The sequence below is a fragment of the Myotis yumanensis genome, unplaced genomic scaffold (genome assembly GCF_028538775.1).
Source record: "Myotis yumanensis isolate MYYU_CA2020_CCGP unplaced genomic scaffold, mMyoYum1.0.hap1 SCAF_1, whole genome shotgun sequence".
NCBI lineage: Eukaryota > Metazoa > Chordata > Mammalia > Chiroptera > Vespertilionidae > Myotis > Myotis yumanensis.
In genome coordinates, this window is record NW_027223752.1 from 231,394,968 (window position 1) to 231,420,948 (window position 25,981).

Consider the following 25,981-nt stretch of genomic DNA (forward strand, 5'->3'; position numbering starts at 1 on the left):
GGGGGGGGGGTCCCCTAGCCCGGCCTGTGCCCTCTCACAGTCTGGGACCCCTCGGGAGATAACGACCTGCTGGCTTAGGCCTGCTCCCGGGTGGCAGAGGGCAGGCCCAATCCCTAAGTGCAGCCCCTGGTCAGGCTCAGAGCAGGGCCGATTGGGGAGTTGGGGTGCCACCCCGTCATGCACAGAGCAGGGCGGATCGGGAGGTTGCAATGCCACCCTCAGTCACTTTCAGGGTAGACTGATTGGGGGGTTGGGGCACTGCCCCCTGTCACTCACAGAGCAGGGCCGATCAGGGGTTTGGGGCGCTGCCCCCTGTCACACACAGATTAGGGAAGATCAGGGGTTTGGGGCGCTGCCCCCTGTCACTCACAGAGCAGGGCCGATCAGGGGTTTGGGGCGCTGCCCCCTGTCACACACAGATTAGGGAAGATCAGGGGTTTGGGGCGCTGCCCCCTGTCACACACAGATTAGGGAAGATCAGGAGGTTTGGGCGCTGCCCCCTGTCATGCTGATCCTGGTGCCGGGAGCCTCGCTGCTCCGCTGATCCCAGTGCCGGGAGCCACGCTGCTCCACTGATCCCCGTGCTGGGAGGCATATTACCCTTTTACTATATAGGATAGAGGCCTGGTGCATGGGTAGGGGCCGGCTGGTTTGCCCTGAAGGGTGTCCTGGATCAGGGTGGGGGTCCCCACTGGGGTGCCTGGCCAGGCTGGCTGAGGGGCTGAGGGCTGTTTTCCCGCTGGCAGTTGACTAAAAGCTTCCAACAGCTCCTTGTTTTCTTTTTTTTTTTTTATTCTGGGCCAGCTTTAGCTCTGAGGCCTCGCTGCTGAAAACATGGACACAATGTTGCGGTCCGGGGCTGACTGAAAGCCAGTTTTGTTTAGCTTCTTATTTGCAACATAGTAATAGTTGCTTAGAGTTGCAGTTGAGAGTCTGGCAAGTGAGGCGGGGAACGTTGGAGCCTGCAGTTCCTGGAGGAAGCAAGCCTCCCTGCTCGCTTCAGTGCATGGCTGCCGGCCGCCATCTTGGCTGACAGTTAATTTGCATAAGGATACGCTGATTAGCCAATGGGAAGGGTAGTGGTTGTACGCCAATTACCATGTTTCTCTTTTATTAGTGTAGATATTTTTACAATAAATATACAAATGGACGTGAAGTGCTATCTCGCTGTAGTTCTAAGGATGAGTGATGCTGAGCATCTTTTCACGTGCTTATTGGTCCACTCTAAAATTTGAGCTAAGCAACTGGAAGAAGTGAGTTGCCATGAAGTGAGATGGAGAATATTGTAGGAAGAGCAGGTTTTGAAGGAAAAAATCCATGATTAAATTTGAGATGCACGTTAGGTGCCCAAGTGGAGATTTTTATTTTTTATTTATTTATTTTTTTAAAATATATTTTATTGATTTTTTTACAGAGAGGAAGGGAGAGGGATAGAGAGTTAGAAACATCAGTGAGAGAGAAACATCGATCAGCTGCCTTCTGCACACCCCCTTACTGGGGATGTGCTCGCAACCAAGGTACATGCCCTTGACTGGAATCGAACCTGGGACCCTTGAGTCCGCAGGCCGACACTCTATCCACTGAGCCAAACCGGCCAGGGCCCAAGTGGAGATTTTTAATAAACAATAGGATTTTTTATAAACACCTGAGTTTGATGTTCATGTGGCAGGCTTACCTACTGTGTATGAGTACCTTCTGTGTATGAGTACCTCCTGTAGTGTGTGCATACCTATTGTGTATAAGTACCTACGGTGTATGAGTACTGACTGTGTATGAGTGCCTAGTATGTATGAGTACCTACTGTGTATGAGTACCTTCTGGGAAATGAGTACCTACTATGTATGAGTTTCTACTGTGTATGAGTACCTACTATGGTGTATGAGGTGCATTCCCCCTTGATCTGGGGTAGAATCCTTTCTATGTATAGCTGAATTCTACGTTCTGTGTTTTTTGCACCTCAAAGTGTTCTTTCTGAACAAATTGGAGCTTTGAACCCCCCACTGATCCCCACAGCACTGCGGAAGTCCCTAGGGAACACTGCCATGGACACCCTTTCTGTATTATCACCCCCTTCTTGCTTCCACCCTGTCCCACTTCCCTGCTCCCTTACTGGTTTCTCCTGGACACAATTTCTTTTATATTGATTTCGGAGAGGAAGGGAGAGGGAGAAAGAGATAGAAACATCAATGATGAGAGAGAATCATTGATTGTGATTGGCTGCCTCCTGCACCCCCCTACTGGGGATCAAGCCTGCAACCCTGGCATGTGCCCTTGACCGGAATCAAACCTGGGACCCTTCAGTCCGCAGCCGGACGCTCTGTCCACTGAGCTAGGGCTGAGCACGATTTCTAATAAATCACTCCCACACACACCCTCCTCCCAGGTACTACTCTAGGGGTCCCGCCTGCGTCTAGGATTCCTCTGGTCCCCTCGCCCGCGTGCACACACTGACTGGCTCTGCGGCTCTTCCCGCAGGTGATCTACGCCCTGAACACCCGCCAGGACGAGGCGGAGGCCGGCCTGGAGGCGCTGCGGGAAGCCCACCAGGCGGAGCTCCGCCAGGCGGTGGCGGACGCCGAGGCCCGGCTGCTGCAGGAGCAGGGCCGCGCGGAGGAGGAGGCGCTGCGGCAGCGCGTGCAGGCGCTGGAGGGCGCCCTGGAGCTGCAGCGGCGGCTGACGCAGGAGGCGCTGGCGCAGTCGGCCTCGTGCCGCCTGGAGACCAAGGAGCGGGAGCTGCGCGTGGAGGCCGAGCACGCCGAGCGGGTGCTCTCGCTGTCCAAGGAGATGCTGGAGCTCAAGGCCGACTACGAGAAGCGGCTGCGGCGCCTGATGAGCCAGGAGGCGCCCCCGTGGGGCCGGCTCCCGCCGGAGGGCCCTGACCCCAAGGCAGAGCCCAGCTCCGGGCCCGAGATGCGGGAGGTGCTGCTGGAAGTGGAGCGGCTGCGAGGGGAGAACCAGCAGCTGAGCAAGGACTACGCCCGCAAGGCCGAGGAGCTGCGGGCCACCTACGAGCGCGAAAACGAGGCCATCCGGCAGGCCATGCAGCAGTCGGTGAGCGAGGCCCTGTGGCAGTGGCAGGAGAAGGAGACCGACCTGCGCAGGAACTTCCAGGTGCAGGAGTCGGCCCTGCAGGCCCAGGTCCGGAAGCTGGAAGGGGACCTGGAGCACCGAGGCCGCAAGATCAGTGACCTGAAGAAGTACGCCCAGAAGCTGAAGGAAAGGATCCAGGTAGAGCGAGATCCCTTCCCACCTGCCCAAAGGGGATCATAAACGTAGCCCCTAATTTTGCACACCTACTATGTGTCAGGCACTGTGAGGAGCACTCGACTTCTACCGAAGTGAGCTTTATTATCTCCATTGAGTCCAACCACATGTATTTAGCAAGTATTTATTGAACACCTACTATGTGCCAGGCCAGGGCTATGGGCAGGAGACACGTGGTGAGCTAATGTTGGCCCCTGACTTCAGAGAGCTTAGACTTCCAGTTTACAGATGATAAGACAAGACTGAAATTGAGAGTCTTAAGGGCTGGCCTAGCTGGGCACATGCCAATACAGTGGGGCCTTGGCTTACGAGTGTCCCGACTAACGAGTTTTTTGAGATACCAGCTGTCTCTCGGCCGATTTTTTGCATTGAGTTGATAGAGTAATTTGAGTTAACGAGCTCAGCCTCGGAACGAATTAAACTCGTAAGTCAAGGCCCCACTGTATGTTTTTGAACTCAGGTCAGCCTAATTCTAAAGACCCTGCTCATTCCATAACAACCTGCCAACCCTAAAATCCTTGGGGCTTTGTATTTGTAGAGCCAGACCACTAAATCAGTTATGGGAGCCCCACAGACTTATAGACCCCCACCCCTAAAAGTTGCAGTGGCTGATATTCCTAATACTCCCTGAGCATTTTTTCTGTCCCAGACACTTCATCTCTTTTGATCCTCACTACAGAAAGGTTAAGTAACTGCCCAAGGTCACACAGCCAATCAGAGGATGAGGAGGGATTTGTTGAGCCCTGGGCCACTGAATTCCAGAGACTGAGGGCTTCCCCACCATTCAGACCTGATGCTGGTTCTGTGTGCAGAGGGTGTCTCTACCCAGAACTGTAACCAGAGAAATGAGACCATCTGTCTATTTAGGACCTGGATGTGCAGCTCAAGGAGGCTCGACAGGAGAACTCGGAGTTGAAAAGCACTGCCAAGAAACTTGGGGAGAAGCTGGCCGTGGCCAAAGACAGACTAATACTGCAGGAGTGCCACGGGGCACAGAGAACCGGTGAGACCCTGGAACGATTTCCCTGCAGGGGGAAGGTTAGCCGCCAGGTTGGGAGCGGAGTGGCGGGGCAGGGCAGTTTGATCGGCCCCACCTGGTGGGCCAGTCCGGTCCATGGAGGACACAGGTGAGCAGCACCTTGTGCTGCTGCAGGCCAGACCTCTAAAAGGTGTGAATCGAAAGGACCCCTTGCTCCCAAATATTGCCCCACCAGCCCACCACCGTGCCCGCACCTCTCAGCACTGGCTTTGCCCCCACACTTAGACAACACTATACTTTTTAATGTTTTAATTTATTGAGGTGGTATTGGTTAATAACATACAAATTTCAGTTGTACAACTTCATCAATGCATATGTATACTCTGTTGTGTGCTCAACACCTGAGGTCTAGTTTCCTTCTGTCACCGTATATTTGACTTCCTTTTCCCTCTTCATCCCCTTTCTCCTCTTCCTCCTCCCCCAACCCCCCTTCTCCTCTGGTAACCACCACACACATTACCCGTTTAACATTATCTCACACCGTGACTTATTGAGTCTTCCCCGTAATTTTGTGAGCTGGCTGGTGTCAGCATCACATGTTACAGCTGAGGAACTGAGTCTGAGAAAGGGAAAATGGCTAGGTCAGGGCCAGCCAGACTGGTTGGTGCTTGTGTCTAAGAATATGTATCTGATTCCTACCCCTGGGCTCCCTCATCAGAAAGTTCTCTAATACCTGCAGTGTGACCAGCTTGGCTGGGAGAGACAACAAAGGCACACCGCAGGGGCTCTGCCTGCAGGGGGCATCCAGGACAGTGACATTCCAGCCCACAGCTTTGGTTTCCAGGGCGTGGCCCAGGCTGGAGGAAGAGGCAGTGTCAGGGAAAGGAGAAATCCCGGAGGCCTGGAAAGGTGCAGAGGAGGAGAGGTCCGAGCGGGAACCAGAGGGGGTGGAGGGTTTAGAGCGGTGGTCTCTAAAGTGGGGAATGAGGACCTCGGGGAATAGGGGAAGAAAATGAGCAATTTTAGTTATATTTATTTTTTGTCTTATCCTTTAAATTCCTTTTAGCTTAAAACCTTTGATTGTTTAACTTATGGAAAACAATCACAAAAATTAAAGATGAGTAGTTTAAGAAGGGAGAGCAGGACAACTATTTGAACTCAGGGTGCTGCTTGAGCAAAAGTGGCAGTCACCACCTAGACCAGTGATGGCGAACCTTTTGAGCTCGGCGTGTCAGCATTTTGAAAAACCCTAACTTAACTCTGGTGCCGTGTCACATATAGAAATTTTTTGATATTTGCAACCATAGTAAAATAAAGATTTATATTTTTGATATTTATTTTATATATTTAAATTCCATTTAACAAAGAAAAATCAACCAATAAAATGAGTTCACGTGTCACCTCTGACACACGTGTCATAGGTTCGCCATCACTGGACTAGACCATGCTTGAGGGTTGGGAGGCCGTGGAGCAGGGATTACATAGGGAGTAGTGGGCAAAATTGTTGAATAGCAGCATGGGCACTCAATGGTGGAAGGCCTCAGACTCAGACTGAGGTCAAGGCCAAGGGCATTCCAAATGATGATGAATCTTTTGCTCGTAGATGACATGAAGAGGGAGCGAATTTCGGAGAACGAGGTCTTAGGGAAAGCGAACGACGTGGAAGCCCGCAGTCCCCGTCCTCAGCAGGATGAGAACCTTCCCAAGGAGTGTCCGTGTACGAAAGGAGGCACAGATACGCAGGTGTGTGTGACCCAGCCCTGGGGGTGGGGACACGGGGCTTTGCTAGAATGAGCTTCAGGTGAGAGCTCAATCCCTAACCACGATGATCAGGAAGCAGCAGGTGCCATGGCTCCGGGGATGGGTATGTGGGTCTGGATTCCAGCCAACTTCCCACCAACTTCATGGCGCTTGAAACTAGGAGACTGAGAATGTAGCAGAATTCTCCAAACTCCTTATCATCGACTCCTGGGAAACTGGAAACTTGCTTAGTGTCCCCTCTGTATGTTCCTAGTTCAAACAAAGAAAGCATTCTGTAGGAACCTGTACAGCAGGGGTGGGGAACCTTTTTTCTGCCAGGGGCCATTTAGATATTTATAACACTATTCGCAGGCCATACAAAATTATCAGCTTAAAAATTAGCCTGCTCTACTTGGTCAAACATTTAATTAACTCACCCCTCTGGCCTTGGCAGGGCCAGACCAAATGACTTCTCGGGCCTTATACAGCCCTTGGGCCGATGTTCCCCACCCCTGCTCTATAGTATGGGCCTGACTGTCTGGTCCTGTGACAATAGATACACTATTATTCCGAAGAGCCCTTTTCCGATGATGCATAAAGTCAAGTCTCTTACAAATATCAAATATATAGTCTTATAAACTTTATTGCACCTTGTGAAACAGGCTGTAAAACCAGTACATAAACATTGTAAATCTTGCACAAAAGAGAAACGGTGGTCCCCTGCTCATCACCCCGCTTCGCAGGTTTACGGGCCCCTCTTTTTATAGACCGAGAAAGAGGCGGGTGTGGAGGCAGAACACCTGAAGCAACAGTACGAACAGGACCTTCGTAAACTCAAACAGCAGACAGAGGAGGAGAAGAAGCATCTGAAAGAGCAGCTGGTGCGGCGCCTGGAGGACCTGGTGAAGACGCACAAGGCGGAAATCAAGTCGGTGCGTTCGTCCGCGGAGGCCGACAGGAAGCGGCTGCAGATGGTGAGGTCGCTCTCACGGATGCTCTTCCTTTTCCTCTTCTTCCCCTCCCTCTTTCCTCTTTCATTTCCCCTTTCCTCCCTCAGATGTTTGCTGAGCTCCTGTTGTGTGCGGACCTGAGCTAGTTCTCCATCCAAAGGAAGTTCGGGGTCTTTGGAGGGGATGGGACACCTGTTACCGGGAAACCCCGGTTGGGCTCGGCCTGCCTGTCGCTGTGTCCAATAACGAAGGCGGGGTTGAATCATATTAGGCATTTATTGAGAAGGCCAGCCACCCAAGAAGACAGTAGGGCCCTTATAAGCATCAAATCCTGCCTTCCAGCAAGATACAGGGGATAGGATTATAAAGGGGAAGGGCATGGGGTGAGGAATGCAGGCCTGGGGGTCCGCAGACGTCAGCTATTAAAATTAGTCATCAGGTGATGAGATGATGTTGATGAGATGATGTTTTGACTCCTGGTGGGTCGGCCTGACCTGCTTATGGGTTCTGCTTGCTGAATTCACAGCTCAGTTAGTGGCTTCACATAGGCCTTGAAAAGGAAACTTTAAGCCCAGCTAAGTGTGGCTCAGCGGTTGAGCATCAGCCCAGGAACCAAGAGGTCATTGGTTCAATTCCTGCTCAGGGCACATGCTCAGGTTGCAGGCTCGATCCCCAGTGCGGGGTATGTGGGAGGCAGCCATTCAATGAACCTTTCTCATCATTGATGTTTCTATCTGTCTCCCTTCATCTCTGAACTCAATAAAAATATTTTTTTAAACATGAAGAGGAAACTTTAAGAAAAACGTAACCATCTATTCACATATGTATAAGTGTTCTAAGATTTAAAATAATATGATTACTTTGCAGACTAATACAGGTGCTCTATTTATTAGATTATAAGTCCCCCCATCACACCCTAAGACAGTGGGCCTGGAGCCATTGACATGGGCTAGAATTGTGTCATCTGAGCGTTTAACAGGCAAATTCAACTCCACTCAGCAAAAACTGAGAGAAATAATAGGAAGCAAACACTCAGGCCTGGCTGACAGCTGGTCTCAAATCCCAGCCCTGTCACCCTCTAGCTTCATGACCAGAACGGTTATTTAACCTGGCCCCCCTCAGAGAGAAATTCTGCCAGCCTCAGCTTCCTTATGTATAAAACACGATGAAAACAGCACCCCATAGAGTACGAGGGTTAAATGAGGTGATCCATGTGAAAAAAGCAAAGCACATGCTAGAGCCTGGGGCTGCATAAGCACGGCGTGGGTGCAGGTGCTTCGTGGAGGCCTGGCAGTGTGTGGATTCTGTCTCTGGGTACTGTTCCGGCCTCCCAGCAAAGGGGCGGCTTTCTGCTAAGGCGGAACGCAAAGCCTCGTCTCTCCCATTTGCTGGGAAAGCAAATAACCTACGTGAATGTTTTAGGAAAACGGTAAATGTTATTGTGAACGTAAGTGGAGCGTTAATTACAGTCATCGCCCTTACCCATGAGGGACACTTCCCAAGACCCCCAGTGGATGCCTGAGACCGTGGATAGTACCGAACCCTATATACACTGTGTTTCTTCCTGTGCACACATACCTAAGATAAGATTTAATGTATCAGTTAGACCTGGTAGAGATGAACAACAATAACTAATAATAAAACAGAACAATTTAACAATATATTGTAATAAAAGTTATGTGGATGGCTCTGGGGCCATTATTAGGTACAATAAGGGTGACTCGAGCACAAGCACTGTGATACCACGGCAGTGGATCTGATCACCCAGACGGCTGCTAAGTGACGGATGGGTGTGGAGACGCTGGACAAAGGGATGGGTCACGTCCCAGCAGAACAGAGTGAGATGGGGCAGGATTTCATCCCACTGCTCAGAATGGGACATGATTTAAAACATGACTGGTTTTATTGCTGGAATTTTTTTTTCTAATTTGAAGTCATGGAGTGTGATACCTCCAGCTTCGTTCTTTATTTTAATCCTCACCCGAGGATATTTTTTCATTGATTTTTAGAGAAAGTGGAAGAGAGAGGGAAAGACAGAGATATCGATGTGAGAGAAACACATCGATTGGTTGCCTCCTGCACACGCCCTGACCAGGGCCTGGGCCAGGGAGGAGCCTGCAACTGAGGTACATGCCCTTGACCGGAATCGAACCCAGAACCCTTCAGTCTGCAGGCTGATGCTTTATCCACTAAGCCAAACCGGCTAGGGCAAAGAGTCTTTTTTTTTTTTTTCAATCCTCACCCAAGGATATTTTTTCATTGATTTTTAGGGAGAGTGGAAGAGAGAGGAAAGACAGAAACATTGATGTGAGAGAAACACATCGATTGGTTACCTCCTATACGAGCCCCAACCAGAGCCCCGGCGGGGAAGGAGCCTGCATCCAGAGTACATGCCCTTGACCGGAATCAACCCAGGACCCTTTGGTCCAAAGGCCGACGCTCTGTCCACTGAGCCAAACTGGCTAGGGCACTGGAATTTGTCATGTGATATTTTTGGACTGTGGTTGACCATGGATGACCGAAACCACGGAAAGCGAAAGTGCAGATAAGGGGGGACAACTGTATTACAAGAAAGCCTCTTTATAACTCCAGAGCCTACACCATCAATTTCAGTTTTCCCTGAAAGATGACCATATGTCACAGGAATGCCGTGTTGTGTGACGGTTAAGAGTAGTAGGTGCTCAGTACATATGTGTTGGATAAATAAATGAACTCATGAAAGGCCCAGGCTAGTCCTGGGTCCAAGTCCTGACTCTCCCACTAGCTGTATGACCATGGACAGGCCATTAACTTCTCCGAAACCTGATTTTGAAATAAGACTTCATACTTCGAAGGCTTGTTATGTGGATTAAATGTGGTATTATGTCTAAACTCTTAGCTCAGCGCACGGCATGTAGTGAAAGTTCAATAAACAGTGGCTATGGTTAGTTACCATGTGCACTATGTGACGTCACGTCTGATCTATATAAATGAAAGCCAAGCAATCGGAATGACCAGTCACTATGACTTGCACTGTGGCCCCAACCACCTGTGGCCCCTCCCCCAGGCCAGTCCTGCCCTTGATCGGCCCCCCCAACCCCGATTGGGGGTGGGGCCGGCTGGCCAACCTCCTGAGTCCCCTACCCCCTGTCGGCCCTGCCCAATCGGCCCTTATCAGGGCAGGCCAGCCAGACCCCACCCGTGCATGAATTCGTGTACTGGGCCTCTAGTAATATTATAAAGCACTAAATTCTTGTTAACACACTTAATCATCCCAACAATATTACAAAATGAGTGTTCATATGTCCATTTTAGAGGTGAGAAAACTGAGGCTTAATACAGACAGTGAGTGATAGAGATAGGATTAAAACCTGCCACACCAGTGTGGCTCAGTGATTGAGAGTCAACCCATGAACCAAGGGTCATGGTTTGATTTCCAGTCAGGGCATATGCCTGGGTTGCAGGCTCCATCCCCAGTAGGTAGTAGGGAGCGTGCAGGAGGCAACCCATCAATGATTCTCTCTCATCATTGATGTTTTGATCTCCCTCTCCTTTCCTCTCTCTGAAATCAATAAAAACATTTTTCTTAAAAAACACAAAAAAACCCTGACAGCCTGACTCCAGAGCCCATGCTTTCCCACTCCTGTGCTGGGTAGGAAACAACTGTTTTGAAAGCATTTTTCTCCTCATAAGCTGTGACTGTTCGCACAAATCCAGTTCTCAGACTCACAGTCGTTCCCTCCTGAGCCCCAGTCAGTGGGAGGGACAGTAGCTCTGGGAGCTGCAGGTTGCCCTGGTAACCCATCAGCCAAGCCTGACTCGAGTGTAGAAATCCCACTTCAGCTTTAATCAGGAGTCATGAGTCTATTTGGGAAATGAATCATGTAGAAATAAATTGTGTTTCCTCCTGGGTTGGAGGGCGGCCAGTTTTTTTTTTTACTTTTTGGTATTTTCTATAAACTGAGGATATACATTATATAAATTAGGCCATGCAGATTAGGTAGAACCTTGAAGAGGCCCCAAATCTAGGGAGCATGGACTGAAAATAGAGAGTGTCTTCCCCTCTAGAGTCAAGAGGGCAGTATTTCTCTGGGGCCTTTGCTGTGGGTGTACTGTGTATTCTGAATGCTACCTTAACCTGAGGAAGACACTACAGGTGGCTGGAGTTGCCCCCGAAGGACTGCCTGTCTTCCTCGTCCACAGAATTACATCCTATGATCATGTCATCTTGACAGAATAGAGCACACATCCTAGAATAAGCACTTGCCTGCACCGATTCCTAGGGAGAGTGTTACTGAATGCCTCCTGGGCTGTGCTAGCTCCTGCTGCATTCCACATCTTGGTTGTATAGCTTAGGGTTCCCGGTGGCAAGCGTCACACACCCACCCTGGGCAGTTGAAGCAGAAAAGGACTTTAGTAATGGGTAGTAATGAGTAGTTTTCTGGAAGGCCAGGGAACTGAGCAGCTACCCAGCCAGGAATGTCCAAAGTTACTGTGAGACTGGTAAGGACACCCCCCCCCCCTCCCAGCCCCCAACCTCTGAGCTCAGACCTTCAGTTTTCATTGCTGACACCACTTGTACCGGATCCTGGACATGGCCTGGAGGACCATGCTGTCTTACATAGTAGCTACTAGATACACGTGGCTGTTTACATTTAAATTCATCACAATTAAATAAAATGTGAAATTCAGTGGGACTAGCCACACTGCCAGTGCTCATGTGTTTCTAGTGGCTACCATGTTGGATAGTCTATTTTAGACCCATCACCACAGAATTCCAGTGGTCCGTGCTGCTCTCCAATGACCAGTCCTGCCGCCCTGGAAACTGAAGTTGCCAGATCCAGGTGCCTCCCACTTGTATGTATCTCTGGCTTCATTCAAAGTAAAGCAGCTAGAAGGAGAGAAATCATCCCTAAATGTGAAGTCTGGGAAGGTAGGTCTGGTGTTCTCAGGGTCTGAGGTGGAAGGAGGCCTCTGATGCATCCCAAACACCTGGAGGAGAATCAGGTGCTGGGCAGCCAAAAGGAACGACAACCCTCCACTCCATGGTTCCCTCCTTATCTCAGAGCCCTGGAGGCAGAGGTTTTCCTGTTTCGCAGGTGAGGAACCTGGGGGATTAGGTAATTGAGAGTCACATAGCCTGCCTGACGGCGAAGACACTAAGATGTGTCCTCTGTGGCGTAACGGAAGACACACTGCCCAGGCCTTGGAGAGCAGCCCCAGGTCCTCACCTGCCACTATCCACGCCCTGATTGTTTACCATTTATTGAATGTGTGCCCTGTGCTTTGAGCAGTGCAGAGATAGAGGAATCATGCATGCTTTCAAGGAACTTACCATCTTCCATGCCCTCAAACATAGACTCAAGTCAGTGTGTAAGAAGTGCTGAGTCTGGGGAAACGGACTTACTGTCAGACCTTGAAGAAATCACCCCAAGCCTTTCTAGGCCTCTGCTTTCTACTTTTACTAATAATTATAAATTTGAATAATTTTCTTAAAAATTTTTTCCCAACTTTTTATTTCTATCAACTCCAAAAAGTACTCTTGGTTGTTTAGAAATATGTTGCTTAATATTGGGACCTTTCCTGTTGCTTTCTAATTCAGTTCCCTTGTGGTCAAAGAATGGACTCTATAATTTCATTCCTTTTCAATTATTCATCTTGTTTATGGCTCAAATATGGTCTGTCTTGATGGATGGTCCTTGTGCACTTGAAAAGAATACGGATCTGCTGCTGTTGGGCGGAGCGTTCTGTAAGTGCTGATTAGGTTATGTTGGTTGATAGTCTTGCTCAAGTATTTTACTTCCTCATTAATTTTTCTCTACCTGTTCTGTCGGTTACTGAGAAAGGAGTACTGAAACCTCACATTTAAGTTGTCACATTTTGTAGTTCTCCTTAGCTTTTGCTTCATGTAAATTCAGACTTATTTATTAGATAAAGATTACTGTGTCTTTTGAATGAATTGGCCCTTTAATCATTTGTGAAATACTGCTGTCCTAAAGTCTACTTTGATACAAATATAGTCATTCTATTGTTTTCATAGTCAGTGTTTCATGGTCTGTTTTAATCCTTTCCTTTACTTTTAATCAACCTATGTCTTTCTATTCAAAGAGCTTTTGTGTATAGCTGGGTCTTACTCATTTTGACAACCTCTGACTTTTGGAGGTCATTTAGACCCTTTACATTTATCGTTGTCTACCTGTTTTTCCTTTCAGTATTTTATGACTTTCATAAGCTTCTTTGAACCCCTTTGGGAACCAGGCAGGCTATGTCCAGTCCATGTTTTTGTGCCTTGTGTGGCTAACTCTCCTCATCACCATTTAGGAAGTAGAAGGACAGTTGGAAGAAGTGAAGAAGAAATCAGAAAATGAAATAAAGCAGCTAGAAGAAGAGAAAGCGGCCCTCAATGTGAAGCTCCAGAATTCTCTGCTCCAGGTAAGTCTCGAATCAATGCAGGGTGTGGGAGGGGGGTTCTGGGTCCTCGGAGTTAACTGAGGTGCCGGGAATCTCAGGGAGCCGCCCGACCTTATCACATTCAGCATCCTCGGAAGAAACAAAAGGACTCAGCACAACAAGAAAGCTGTCTCGGGGCATAAATTTAGCCGCAGCTAGCAGAGAGCCTGATTTATGGAGGCTTAGCAAAGAGGCACTTAATGTCTCACATGAGAGAAGGAGGCAGGAGGCTGCTGGTGTTGGTTCTGTGGCTAAATGCTACCAAGCTGGTCAAGCTGCGGTGCTGATCGCTCCTTCACCCTGGCTTCGTTATCCCTTCTGTGGGCATTAGACACGCCTGCTGTCGTGGCTCCTTTCCTTTATCAGAAATGAAAAATTATTTTTTATGACTGCATTCCTATAAAGACGAATACAGCCAGGCTGTATTCTTCTTGTGATTTTGAAAGGAATTAAAATATTTTCATGGCCCCTAAAAATATCGTGGCCTCGGGCACTGAGCCTGCTGCATCGAATGGAGAAGTCAGCTCCGATTCCTGGTGTCTGTTGCCCCACCTGTTGTCAGGTCCAAATTCCAACCAGGAAACGGGAGCAGTGGTGACCAGCCTGCCCATGCCAGCAGGCAGCAGAGAACGATCGCAGCAGCCTAGCGGACTCCTGCTCCCGTGGGTAACACCTGTGCCAGGTGGCCAGCCTGGGAAAGCACGGATTCAGCTGCCAGGCCTCCATGGTGGAGGCAGGCAAGGGAGAAAGGGGTAGGCATCGGATGTAGACCAGATGAACAACAGTTTGCTTCATGGGCCCACCTGCCCAGACCACCCAGAAACCAAGGTCAAAGTTTCAAAGAGCGGTTGCCATGTTACTAAGGAGAAGGGGCTGGAAACAGAGTTCACCCCTGAGCCTGATCAGACAAAAACAACACTGTGAAGAGGGTTCCTTCCTTCCCCTGCCCTCCCTCACACCCTCCAGACGAGCCCTGCACCTGCCACCCCACAGGAGCCCGTGAAATTGGTTCCTCAGCCCAGGCCGTGCATCACAGCCCCCCGGGGGAGCTTTGAAGAGTCCAGAGCCATGTCCAAAATTATAACAATGTTTAGGGTACATGTAATGGAGTTCAGTTCAGAGACACACGTGAGGAGGATGCAGCCAGGCTTAAGCAGTGGTTCGTTCTAGAAGGGAGAAGGCTGATGGGCCGGAGAAACACGGGGGCTGCCTCTGTATTTGTGATGTGTTGTTCCTTCAGCCGAGTGAGGAGTACACACTCTTTCTCTGACCTTTTTCTTTTTAAAAAAAATATGTTTTTATTGTATTTTTAGAGAGAGAGAGTAAGGGAGAGGGAAGGAGAGAGAGAGAGAAAAAAACATGGATGAGAGAGAAACATCAATCGGCTGCCCTCTACTAGGGATCAAGTCCACAACCTAGGCACGTGCCCTGACCAGGAATTGAACCGGTGACCAACTGAGCCACACCACCCGGGCTCCAATCTTTTTTCTATCTCACAAATTGGCATATTTTAAAAAAGATGAGCAGGCCATGACTTGGTATGTCAGGGGGTCTAGAGGTGAGGTCTTGGTGGAAAGTCTCTGCTATAGAGATTTCTGTTCCATCTCAGCCCAAGATGGGCTGCCCAGCAAAGAGGCCCATTTCTCGCTCTTCCTGTCTCCTCCTTTTCTCCCTTCCTCACTCCCTTCCTTCCTCTCCTCCCTCCGCCCCTCCCTGTTGACCTATACTGCCATCTTCATATGGGACCTGGACCACCCGCCCTGCAGAGCTCAGGGGGGCTTCACATATGTGTGTGGGACCAGCCCCTTCTGCTTCTGTCTTGGACACCTGGACCATCACCTGCCTGTTTCTCTGAATGCCCCTAAGGACCTCTCTGTTTACAATAACAGTGGTGAACCTGTGTTAAGCACCTACTCAGTTAAGATACTGTCTAAGCCAGGGGTCCTCAAACTATGGCCCTCTGGCCACATGCAAATACAAATATTGTATTTGTTCCCGTTTTGTTTTTTTACTTCAAAATAAGATATGTGCAGTGTGTGTAGGAATTTGTTCATAGTTTTTTTTTAAACTATAGTCCGGCCCTCCAACGGTCTGAGGGACAGTGAACTGGCCCACTGTTTAAAAAGTTTGAGGACCCCTGGTCTAAGCAGTTTACACTACTAACTTGTACTAGTAAACCTTACAACCATTGTACTGTTAGTATCTCCGGTTTACAAAAGAGAAAACTGAGGAACAGAGAAGGTAAATCACTTCCTCAGAGTCACACAGTAACAAAGTAGTGGATCTGGGATTCATCCCGGGTGATGGGGCTCTAGAGACCCCACTGTGGACCACTGTGCTAATCCTCCCTCTGGTGGAGCATGTGGCCTCTGTGATGACCGAGCATCATTCAGAACCTGAGTGTTTACTGGGCATGGCCCGGAGATTGCCCACGGACAGAGTGCCTCAGGCCGCTCTTCAACCTCCATTTCTTCTGCCACCTTAATGGTGTCATTATCCACCCACCTACCAAAGCCAGGAATGGAAGGGTCACCTTGACCACATCCACTCTCCTGCTCTGCTCTCCTCAGCCTGAGTCCCCACCCTGCCCCACCATCACATCCAGTCAGGTTATCAAGTCCTCCGGGTCCTTCCACGAAAGCCCTTGGGTCCTCTCCCCGCTCTACACCAGTGCCTTGGTCAAGACCCTCAGACTGGCTCGCCCAGGCTCCATTTTCTTTACCTGCTTGTAAACAAATCTCACAGAGCTCACTTAAATATTTCATAAGCCTTCGCAAGATGCAGTGTAAGTGGTTTCATAGCCTTTAAATATCCCTTCCCCAAATATTCATTATGTAAAGCCGAGAAGACATTCTGATGGCCTTGCAGTTCTTCTGGGATGGTCTGCAGAGTCTCCTGAGAGCCTGCCCTGTATGGCCCGCCTCCCCATTCTGCCAGGTCAGCCGATTCCAGAACTAGTGCTCCAAAACCCTAGTCTGCTCAAGGTCTACCCTCTTTCCCTAAAATCATTTTTAAAAAATAGAGGCCCGGTGCATGAAATTTGTGCACTCGAGGGGGGGCGGGGCGTCCCTTAGCCCGGCCTGCGCCTTCTTGCAATCCAGGAGCCCTCAGGGGATGTCCAGGAGCCCTAAGGGGAGTGGGCCTAAGCCGGCAGGTGGACATCCCCTGAGGGGTCCTTAGTGTTGCTGCAGAGGCAGGAGAGGCTCCCGCCACTGCTGCTGCACTTGCCAGCTGTGAGCCTGGCTTCTGGCTGAACACACTGACCACCAGGGGGCAGCTCCTGCATTGAGCATCTGCCCCCTGGTGGTCAGTGCACGTCATAGTGACCAGTCGTTCCACCGTTTGGTCAATTTGCATATTAGTAGGATATGTTTTTATTGATTTCAGAGAGAGGGAGGAGAGGGAGAGAAAGATAGAAACGTCAATGTTGAGAAACACCGATTAGCTGCCTCCTGCACGCCCCCACTGGGGATTGAGCCCACAATGGGGAATCGAACCACGACCTGCTGATTCATGGATTGACTTTCAATCACTGAGCCACACCAGCCAGGCCCCTAAAATCTTTAATTCCCTTATTTTTCACAGTTCAGACCCAACCTAACTTACCATCACTATCCCCCAGGACTCTGCCCCCTCCTGTCTACTTCTTCGTACGAGGCCTTCTGACATGGAACCTTCCTCCAGTCCTCACACACATCCTACCCACCCTCTACCCCTACACCTGCGTTCTTTGCTGCTCAGAATGCCTTTTCTCACCCTTGCCACTGACGGACTCCTATTCATCCTTCACTGCCCCCAAGGCTGCCCTGGACTCCCCCGGACAGAGTGTATGGTTGTAAGTTCTCGGTAATAGTACCCAGTAGTACCTACCTCATAGTAGTTGTGAAGATTAGAAGAGCTGATACTGTAAAGTGCTTAGGTCCTGGCCTGGCACAGAGCCAACATGCCATTAATGGTACTGTTGTTATTTTGTACGTGTGCTGTGATTTGAAACATGTATCTGCCTTTGCCGTAGATGACAGCTTCTTGACGGCAGGGATGATATTCTTTTACCATTTTTCTCTCACTCACTCCCTTCCTCTCCCCTCCGAGTACCTAGCACGGTGCCTGGGAGTCTTCTGCTTTCTGTGAAGGCTTGTTCACGGTGTCTGAGCTTCCTTTATGGTTATCGGCCTCATGCCTTTCAGAGTCTGAGGCAGGGAAGCCAGCCTGTTAAACTGACACTTGACAATTAGTTGGTGGATAATAATTATCGTAATTAAGGCTTTATAATGTAATAGCACCTTCCAGCTACTCTTCTCTCAATTTATCTGTATAATTATTACATATTGTTTCTTTTCTTTACCAATTAACTTAAAAAAAAAAAGAAAAGAAATCGTGGGAAATGGTGTGGAAGCCAATGAAAAGCAGCTCCAGTATAGCCAGGCGCATGTAAGTCATGTGAGGGAGGTGTGGACTCCTGCAAACCTGCAGGCTCGGCTTCTTCTGGGACCGCTACACAGCCAGCTGGTTAGAAATGGCCTTTCTGGGGTGAGGGCTAGGCCCTCCACCTTGCCCCAGGGTAAGGGCTAGGCCCTCCACCTTGCCCCAGGGTAAGGGCTAGGCCCTCCACCTTGCCCCAGGGTAAGGGCTAGGCCCTCCACCTTGCCCCAGGGTAAGGGCTAGGCCCTCCACCTTGCCCCAGGGTAAGGGCTACGCCCTCCACCTTACCCCAGGGTAAGGCCTACGCCCTCCACCTTGCCCCAGGGCAAGGGCTATGCCCTCCACCTTGCCCCAGGGCAAGGGCTCCATCTTACCTTGGCCATGTGTTTGGCAAGGAGCTTCTTCCCGGAAGTCTAAGCCTCTGCTAGCCACACCCAGGAACAAGACACCGACTTGTGCCTGGCCAATCAGCAGAGCACAGTCCTTTCTCCTCCCCTTACTCCAACTCCCCCTATATAACCAGTCTCCACACAGAGTTATCTCTCTCTCTGCTTCCTGCTGCTGTGTCGGCAAGGTGGGGGAGCCGAGCTAGCTCGAATAAAGACTCTTATGCTTTTGCATCGGAAAAAAAAAAAAAGAAATGGCCTTTCTGGCCCAGCCGCTGTCGCTCAGTGGTTGAGCATCCACCTAGGAACCAAGAGGTCCTGGTTTGATTCCCAGTCAGAGCACATGGCTGGGTTTCAGGCTCAATCTCTCCCTCTCCCTTCCACCCTGAAATCAAAAAAACATTTTTTTTTTTAAAAAAAGAAATGGCCTTGCCCTAACCGGTTTGGCTCAGTGGATAGAGCGTCGGCCTTCGGACTGAAGGGTCCCGGGTTCGATTCCGGTCAAGGGCATGTACCTTGGTTTCGGGCACATCTCCAGTAGGGGGTGTGCAGGAGGCAGCTGATCGATGTTTCTCTCCCATCGATGTTTCTAACTCTCTGTCCCTCTCCCTTCCTCTCTGTAAAAAATCAATAAAATAGATTTAAAAAAAATAAAATAAAATAAAAAGAAATGGCCTTTCCGGAAGCATGTTTGAACTAGTCTAATGGGGCGCTGTCCCCGGAACTGATGGACCCAGGAGAAGGAACTCCCAGATAAAGGGCCACATCCAGGAGACGGGTGTCATTGCCAAGAATTTCTGTTCCTCTCTTTTAGGTTTTAAGGCTGGAAGAATTCATCCAACAGAATAAGGGATGTCCCCAAAGAGGTGAGGATGGGCCCCTGGAACCGGACTACCCGCCCCGCGGCGACTTGGAGACCCAGGTGAGCCCCGGCGCCTTCGGCTTTAATTAAGGATGTCTCTCCGTGTCAGCCCTCCAGTGTCCCCGGTGGCACATGCTGGCATTAATGGGCTTTTTTATTGTCCCCCTCAGAGCTGCCAAAACGCCTGGAAAAAAATAAATCACTACAAAATCCTTCTGTAAAAGCCAGGAACAAAACAGAGTCCTAAGCAGTTCTCCACGGGGTGTGAAAAAGAGCAGGCTTGTCAGGTGATTCTTCTCTCCGCTGAGAGCAGCCTGCCCGGCAGAAAAGGGGCCCTGGGCCCAGGGGGCCTTTGGTTCTGCTCAGCCCGAAGCCTAAGAGTCATAACAACGCCCAGGCCACCCCCTTCCCCCCCTCCACCCCCCTCCACCCCCCTCCACCCCTCTCCACCCCCCTCCACCCCCCTCCACCCCCTCCACCCCCCTCCACCCCCCTCCACCCCCCTCCACCCCCCTCCACCTCCCTGCTATCAGCTGCTCCCATGCTAGCTCACTCGCTGCCCTTTTAGGGATGCTGCTCCGGGGCAGAAACCGGTGCCTGTGAGAGTCTCTATTCGGCTCCGGTGGCTGTATGCCCGTCCTGGTTTGTCACCATGAACCATCACACACTTGGTGGCTTAGAGCACAGAAACGTGTTGTCTCACACTTTGAGGCCAGAAGCCCGAAATCAAGGCGTCGGCAGGGCTGGTTCCTCCTGGGGCTCCGAGGGAGTCCTGCTCCACGCCTCTCCCAGCTCGTCCGCACGCACGGAGCTCAGTTTCCAGAGGGGAACACAGACCCCTGGGCTACTCAGGGCTGCAGGCAGCCTCATGAATGTCAGGTCCATGCGGTTCAACTTAGCATCAGGCTATTCCTTCCTTCCACAGTCGGTTGTGGAGTCCTAGGCGGGCACCTCCGAGCAGACGGTACAGGGAAGAAATGCGCACACACAGACAGCGTTAACACCATGTGGACATTCAGTGACAGAGTTCATCTCCGGCGCTGTGTTTTCTATTAGGCCACTGGGACCCACTTTGCAGGTGTCGTTTGTTCTTTTAAATCAGTTTTATTTTGTTCTTTTCAAATAGGTACTCCACTCCGTACCTGGTGCAGGGTTCAGCAGGTGTGGCAGATGTGCAGCGACAAGCACGCCCCTCCCCCTAGCTCCCTGTCTACTTGTTTTGCTTTTTTAAAATTTCTTCTTTACTTTAATTTCTCCTTGCAGAGCCATATGCGTGCATATGCAGGCATTTTTTCCACAAATGGTAGGATACTCTCCTGCACTCTGCTTTTTCTAACTTACACTTTTATAGCTTCAAGGTTGTAACCCATTAGTACACTTGCATATCAAATATCAACTTTATGGTTTTCTTTAAGAAAAACAACAACTGTCTGGTGTTCCCTTGAACAGAAAAACCACAGTATATTTAACCCTCCATTATGCTGGATATTTAGGCCATCCTAGTTTTTCTCTGTTATAGACAATAATACTTCAGTGGTAATAGATAGTACAGAACTGTGGAGGGGTATCGTGCAGTGCGGTAGTTAAGCGAGCTCACCCCCGAACCAGGCACCTGTGTTCTTACTGGCAGGGGAACCTTGGACACGTGTTTTGAAGGCCACTTGCTTGAGCTGCCTCATCTGTGAGATGGGCGGATGCTCCACCTGCCTCAGGGTTTTGTGAGGACTAAGTGAATTGATGTGCTACAGTGTTGGAGGCAGCACCTACACCTGCAAATGCTCAGCAGGTGCTAATTCTTTCCATTGTAGCACTTGGCTGGGTCCGAGGCACGTGGGTGTCTTTCTTTGTCAATTAGCTGATATTCAGCAAGACTCGGGATTTGTGTTTAGGCCCTTGGCTGTTCTGCCACCGCATTTCCGTGGGTCAGAAAGGATTTAACTAATGACGCCAACTGAGAGCAGACTTCTCACTGGCTCTCAGCACACGCTGCCCGCTGCCGAGGGCAGGCTGCCAAGCCTGGGTGTGTCTCCGTCCCACCAGAGTTAGCGGCGATGTCCCTGAGCCTTCTGACCTGGTCTCTCCTGTCTTGTCCCCTTGATTCTCTCGGGGTCATCGTTTTATTCACTGATTTCCAGAAAGCCAGTCCAGCCTTGGTAACTCCGAAGGGAAACTTTTCCCTGGGAGACTCCCCTGGTGCCTTGTCGCACAGAGCTCGGGGCAAAGGAGGTGGACGTTCTCATAGATCCTCCTGCTTGCCCCTGCTCCAGAGAAAAAGGGGAGTCGCTTGTGCTAATGATCATTCAAGCCATTTCACTTGGGCACGGATGTGAGTGGTCTGCGAGGCAGGGGCTGGATACCGGGGGAATGAGGCCTGGGCCTGGGCCTTGGAGAGCCCCATGTCAAGTGGGGGAGTGGGTGTCCTTAACCGGTGTGATACATGCTTCATACTGACGGGAGATGCTGTGTGGAGAGGGAGGTTCTGCCCAGGGAACCCAGGAGCCTCACGGTGACATTGCTGCCCCCTGCCTGGACACTGAGGTGGCACGGGACTTCACCAGGAAGGGACATGGCAGGGGAGGACACAGGGAAAGTCCTGAGGCGAAAACCCTGAGGCCAGTGGGAAGGGAGCCCAGGGCTTACCCAGGCTCCCCCAGGCCTGAGAAGCGTTCCCTGCTCACGGGGGTCATACGAATTCAAGGGTGTCAGGGTCCTGAGGGTCAGCAGACAAATGATCACTGAGCCCTTAACCACGGACACCCTGAGTGTCCCTAGACCACAGAGGGCTGCTACCCTCCATCTGGTGTGGGCTGAGGGGTCCGGTCCCATCCAACATGGAACACGGTGGGCTGCCCTGGAGATGCATTCCTTGGGGAGATTCCAGGCTGGAACCCAGGAAGGCAGCACAGGGAGGGCCACAGCTCCGCTCGAAGGGTTAGGACATGGATCCCACCCCAGCTTTCCCCCACACCTGCGTGGGGACCTCGGGTCCGAACACCTGAGAGCAGTTTCCCCTGTACCCCAGTGGCATCACACAGAAGGCCCTGACAGTGAGCCAGGCCCACAGTGCTTTACCCAAACCCCACAACAGTCCTATCAGGCAAGTGTTATCATTACCCTTGTTTTACATAGAGGGAAACTGAGGCACCAAGAGCAGCACTAGGGCCCGTGCTGTATGCCATGTCGCTATACTACTTCCTGTTAGGAAAGCTGCGGTGATAATCCCCGCCCTCTACACCCCACAGACGTGTGATGACGAACTGAAGAAAGCACATGAAGGCACTTCTCAAAACTCTTAAACATTCTATAAATGGAAGTGACTTTATAGCATCTATTACAGTCCCCTGTAATCACTCAGCCAAACCCCAGCGCATTAGGTGTTCTATTTTCAGATGTACGTAATGCACCTTTGAAAGGTGGTCAGCTGGCCTTGAGAATGACTTTGAATACCCCCTTCCAGGGGATTTCCTGGGTGTGGGCGTCCCTTTAAAATAGAAGCAATCTGGAAGAGGTGAACTGCCTGGAAGAGGAAAGACGAAGGCCCACCGCGAACACAGGGTGAAAATAGCCGGCCGTTTGCTCAGGAGGAGGAGGGAGGAGGCTTTTGCAGTGGGTGGCTGGAGCAGAAGCAGCACTCTTTATTTTTCTGTGCACAATCAATACCCTGGTCACTTTACCACTAGAGAGAGCGCTGAGCTGAACCTGAGAAATGCCTGGGGTGGAGGGAGGGGCAGGGGGCGGGTACCCAAGAGTGCAGATTAGGGGTGGGTAACTCAGGAGACACTCAGGGTTGGCCCTGGGGGGAGCTCCCTGGGAGGCTCCCAAGCAAATAACCAGAAAAGGAGCTGCTAGACGGACTGTTCCAAAGCAGCTACGTTTTGCTTTGTTTCTGGCTTCTGCTGCACAGTTGTGCAGTGATGTGTGGACATCAGGTTATATTCTGCCTCGGTGACCTCATGGTGACCTCAAAGTCCTGGCCCAAACACAATGACTACCTTCCAGGGGTCTCAGAGTGCACATTTGAAATAAGGATTGATGGGCTTGAAAGCCTCCTTTTCGCCAACTCTTGATCTCCACCGTCAAGTCCATTTGTAAAGCATTTACTTATTTATTTTTAAACATATATATTATTGATTTCAGAGTGGCAGGGATAGAGAGATGGAAACATCAATGATGAGAGGATATTTGATCGGCTGCCTCCTGCACGCCCCCTACTGGGGATTGAGCCCACAACCCGGGCATGTGCTCTTGACTGGAATTGAACCTGGGACCCTTCAGTCCGCAGGCCGATGCTCTATCCACTGAACCAAACCGACTAGGGACATTGGGAAATATTTAAATAGCACCCAGCTCCTTTTAAATGTTGAATAAATGTTTCTCTCTCATCGATGTTTCTCTCTCATCGGTGTTGCTAACTCTCTATCCCTCTCCCTTCCTCTCTGTAAAAAATCAATAAAATGTATGTTAAATGATGTACTTTGGTCCAAAATGCCAGGTAAACAATGTGTAGGAGAGAGGGGGGTTGTTTTGTCATTTACATGGCCTGTTGGTCCCCCGCACTGAACCATAAGTTTGTTAAAATAAAGAACTGTTTTGTATTCATCTTAATCCTTCCTGCACCTTACACGCCTGCCTGTGGCTGATGTTTAGCACTTCCTCATGTACATAAGCTGATTCTTGACGTGACAGCTGCACATGTAGACGGAATCGCCACTTTGAGTCCTGGTGGCTGAAGGTTGGATGAGGAACTCCTTCAGAAGTGTGCTTTGGCTGGAGGAGGACTGAGAAGAACACTGGGGTCCTTAGTTACTTCGGGGGGAGGGGGTTCGTCTCCTTTGAGAAGAATGCCCCGTCTCTGGTGTCCTGGCAGCTGGAAACAAGTGAATAGAAACGGGATTCCTGAGTCCACCTCCCCGGTGACGTGGAAACAGCCTTCATCTCCCAGCTTGGCTTTGAGTGTCTGTTGTGAACATGCTTCTTAGCAGCACGTTTGTAACAACACGGCTTGAAATCACACCCAGTGAGGCCTTGATTCTGGCAGCAGGCGATCCTGCCAGCACGGTGTGAGAATTAAATAAAAGTCACCAGACATCAAATACTGGGAAGTAAAAGTCATCAGACCTATCCAATACTAGAAGATTTGCCTTCTGTTCTCAGTGTACTGCCTCTCAGATCCCAACCCACCCTGCAGCGCCTGTCCTGCGGTCATGATCTGGACTCTTGAGCATTGCTCCTTTGCAAAGAGCACAGTGTTAAGCTTTGCCAGCAGAGGGCGCTGGAGGCACCTTTCAGGAGGAAGGAGGCTTCTCTTTCTGGTTCTGGCAGCTACGTTTTGCTTTGTTTCTGGCTTCTGCTGCACAATTGTGCAGTGGTGTGTGGACATCAGGTTATATTCTGCCTCGGTGACCTCATGGTGACCTCAAAGTCCTGGCCCAAACACAATGACTACCTTCCGGGGGTCTCTGATGACAGCACGCCTTCCAGCCCTCATGCCTGCATGGGTGCCCCGTGCTCTCTGAGCACCACCCACCGGGGCTCACCTGTTCTGTGGAGGCTTCTTCCCGCTTCACCAGTAACTATGGACAAGCTCTGGCCCACACAGCCCAGAGACGGACTCCACCAGCGAGCTGCCGCCATCAGCTTCTCCAACAAGGTCTTTTGCAAAGCTTTGCTTCCATCTCTCCATTCCTGTTTCACTGGGGATGGAGTTCTGTGAGTCTTGCAGCAAGAGGAGGAACAATCAGAGAGTTTGAATGGTGGGAGCCTTTGCTGCCTTATTCAATGAACTCACCCCAGAGGACTGAGCCTCCCCCGGGAGGAGTAAGACCGTGTCTCCACATTTGCTGGGGATCAGCAAGGCCAGGCGCTGCGGCATTCAGTCAGCTGCCTCAGGCTCCAGGATGGCTCTGTCCCCTCAGGTGGAAATCCCGTTTCTCACTGTTCCCAGAGGTTGCCTGAGGGAGTGGACACCGCAGCCCATGGCTACCATCCTGCCTCCACCCTGTCCTGCTCCACCACCCCGTCTCCCTATCGTCAGGCAGGTCACTTCACCTTCCTGAGCCCGTGTCCTCCTCTGTAAAAAGAAAAGGAGAGGAGGAGGGGATGATTCCTGCATCTTTTCTGTGTGACCTTGGAAACGCGGATTTATCTCTTCTAGCCTCAGTTTCTCATTTCAAAATGTATTCATTGGAACTCTCTGTTGCCAAAAAAAAAAAAGAGAGAGAGAAAGAAACTCTATTGGTGTCCAATTGCTGCTGTAACAAATGACCACAAACTGGGTGGCTTAACACAACACAGCTCTTACCCTACAGTTCTGGAGATCAGAAGTCCTAACTAACATCAGGTGCTGGTAGGGCTGTTTTCCTGAGAATGTTAATGTTGAAGGCATCTAGTCAGTGTCTGTTTCTTTCTCTTGTTCTCTCTCTTCCTGCCTCCTAACACCCAATTCCCAATGACCGGTCCAGCTTGGACCAGGGGTGCCCTCTAGTCCCATCAGCTGTGGACCAGGGTTGGGTTCTCATGGTCCAGGATGGCTGCTGTGGCCAGGCCTCCGCTGCCATCCCAGGCAGGTCGGAGAGGAGACTGGTAAGCCCCCTACCAGGGAGTGGTGAGTGCTCCGCCGGTCCCAACTCGGAGGAGGAACTATGCAGAGGGGACAGGTCGGCCCTGCTGTGCCCAGTTTCATGCTTCCTTCCTCCCACTTTCCCCCACAGGCCACCGAAGAGCTCTTGGAAAAGGAATCCGGCCACGGCCTCCAGATCCAGCAGCAGGCACTCCGCCTGGAGCGCCAGGCCTCGGAGGAGAAGGTCCGACAAGAGGTCCAGGGGGAGCAGGCGAGGATGCAGGCTCAGCAGGCTCTGCTGCTAGGTATGCACCAGCCACACCCCTAAGGGGTCCGCATGGGGAGCCAGGGGCAGTGGGAAGCCGGGGGGGACGACAAGGGGGCAGGGGG

The 25,981-nt window shown here is 50.7% G+C and overlaps 1 protein-coding gene across 1 annotated transcript in view; it reads left to right on the top strand.

Moving 5' to 3' along the window:
• The window catches only part of FAM184B (family with sequence similarity 184 member B), a 66,686-nt gene that overhangs the window by 25,712 nt on the left and 14,993 nt on the right, over positions 1 to 25,981 (top strand). Inside the window, exons 2-8 of the mRNA XM_070398888.1 lie at positions 2,476 to 3,228; positions 4,132 to 4,267; positions 5,847 to 5,986; positions 6,751 to 6,957; positions 13,234 to 13,344; positions 18,985 to 19,092; positions 25,743 to 25,896. Of these exons, the coding sequence (XP_070254989.1) occupies positions 2,476 to 3,228; positions 4,132 to 4,267; positions 5,847 to 5,986; positions 6,751 to 6,957; positions 13,234 to 13,344; positions 18,985 to 19,092; positions 25,743 to 25,896 (1,609 nt within the window). The remainder of the gene's footprint in view (positions 1 to 2,475; positions 3,229 to 4,131; positions 4,268 to 5,846; positions 5,987 to 6,750; positions 6,958 to 13,233; positions 13,345 to 18,984; positions 19,093 to 25,742; positions 25,897 to 25,981) is intronic.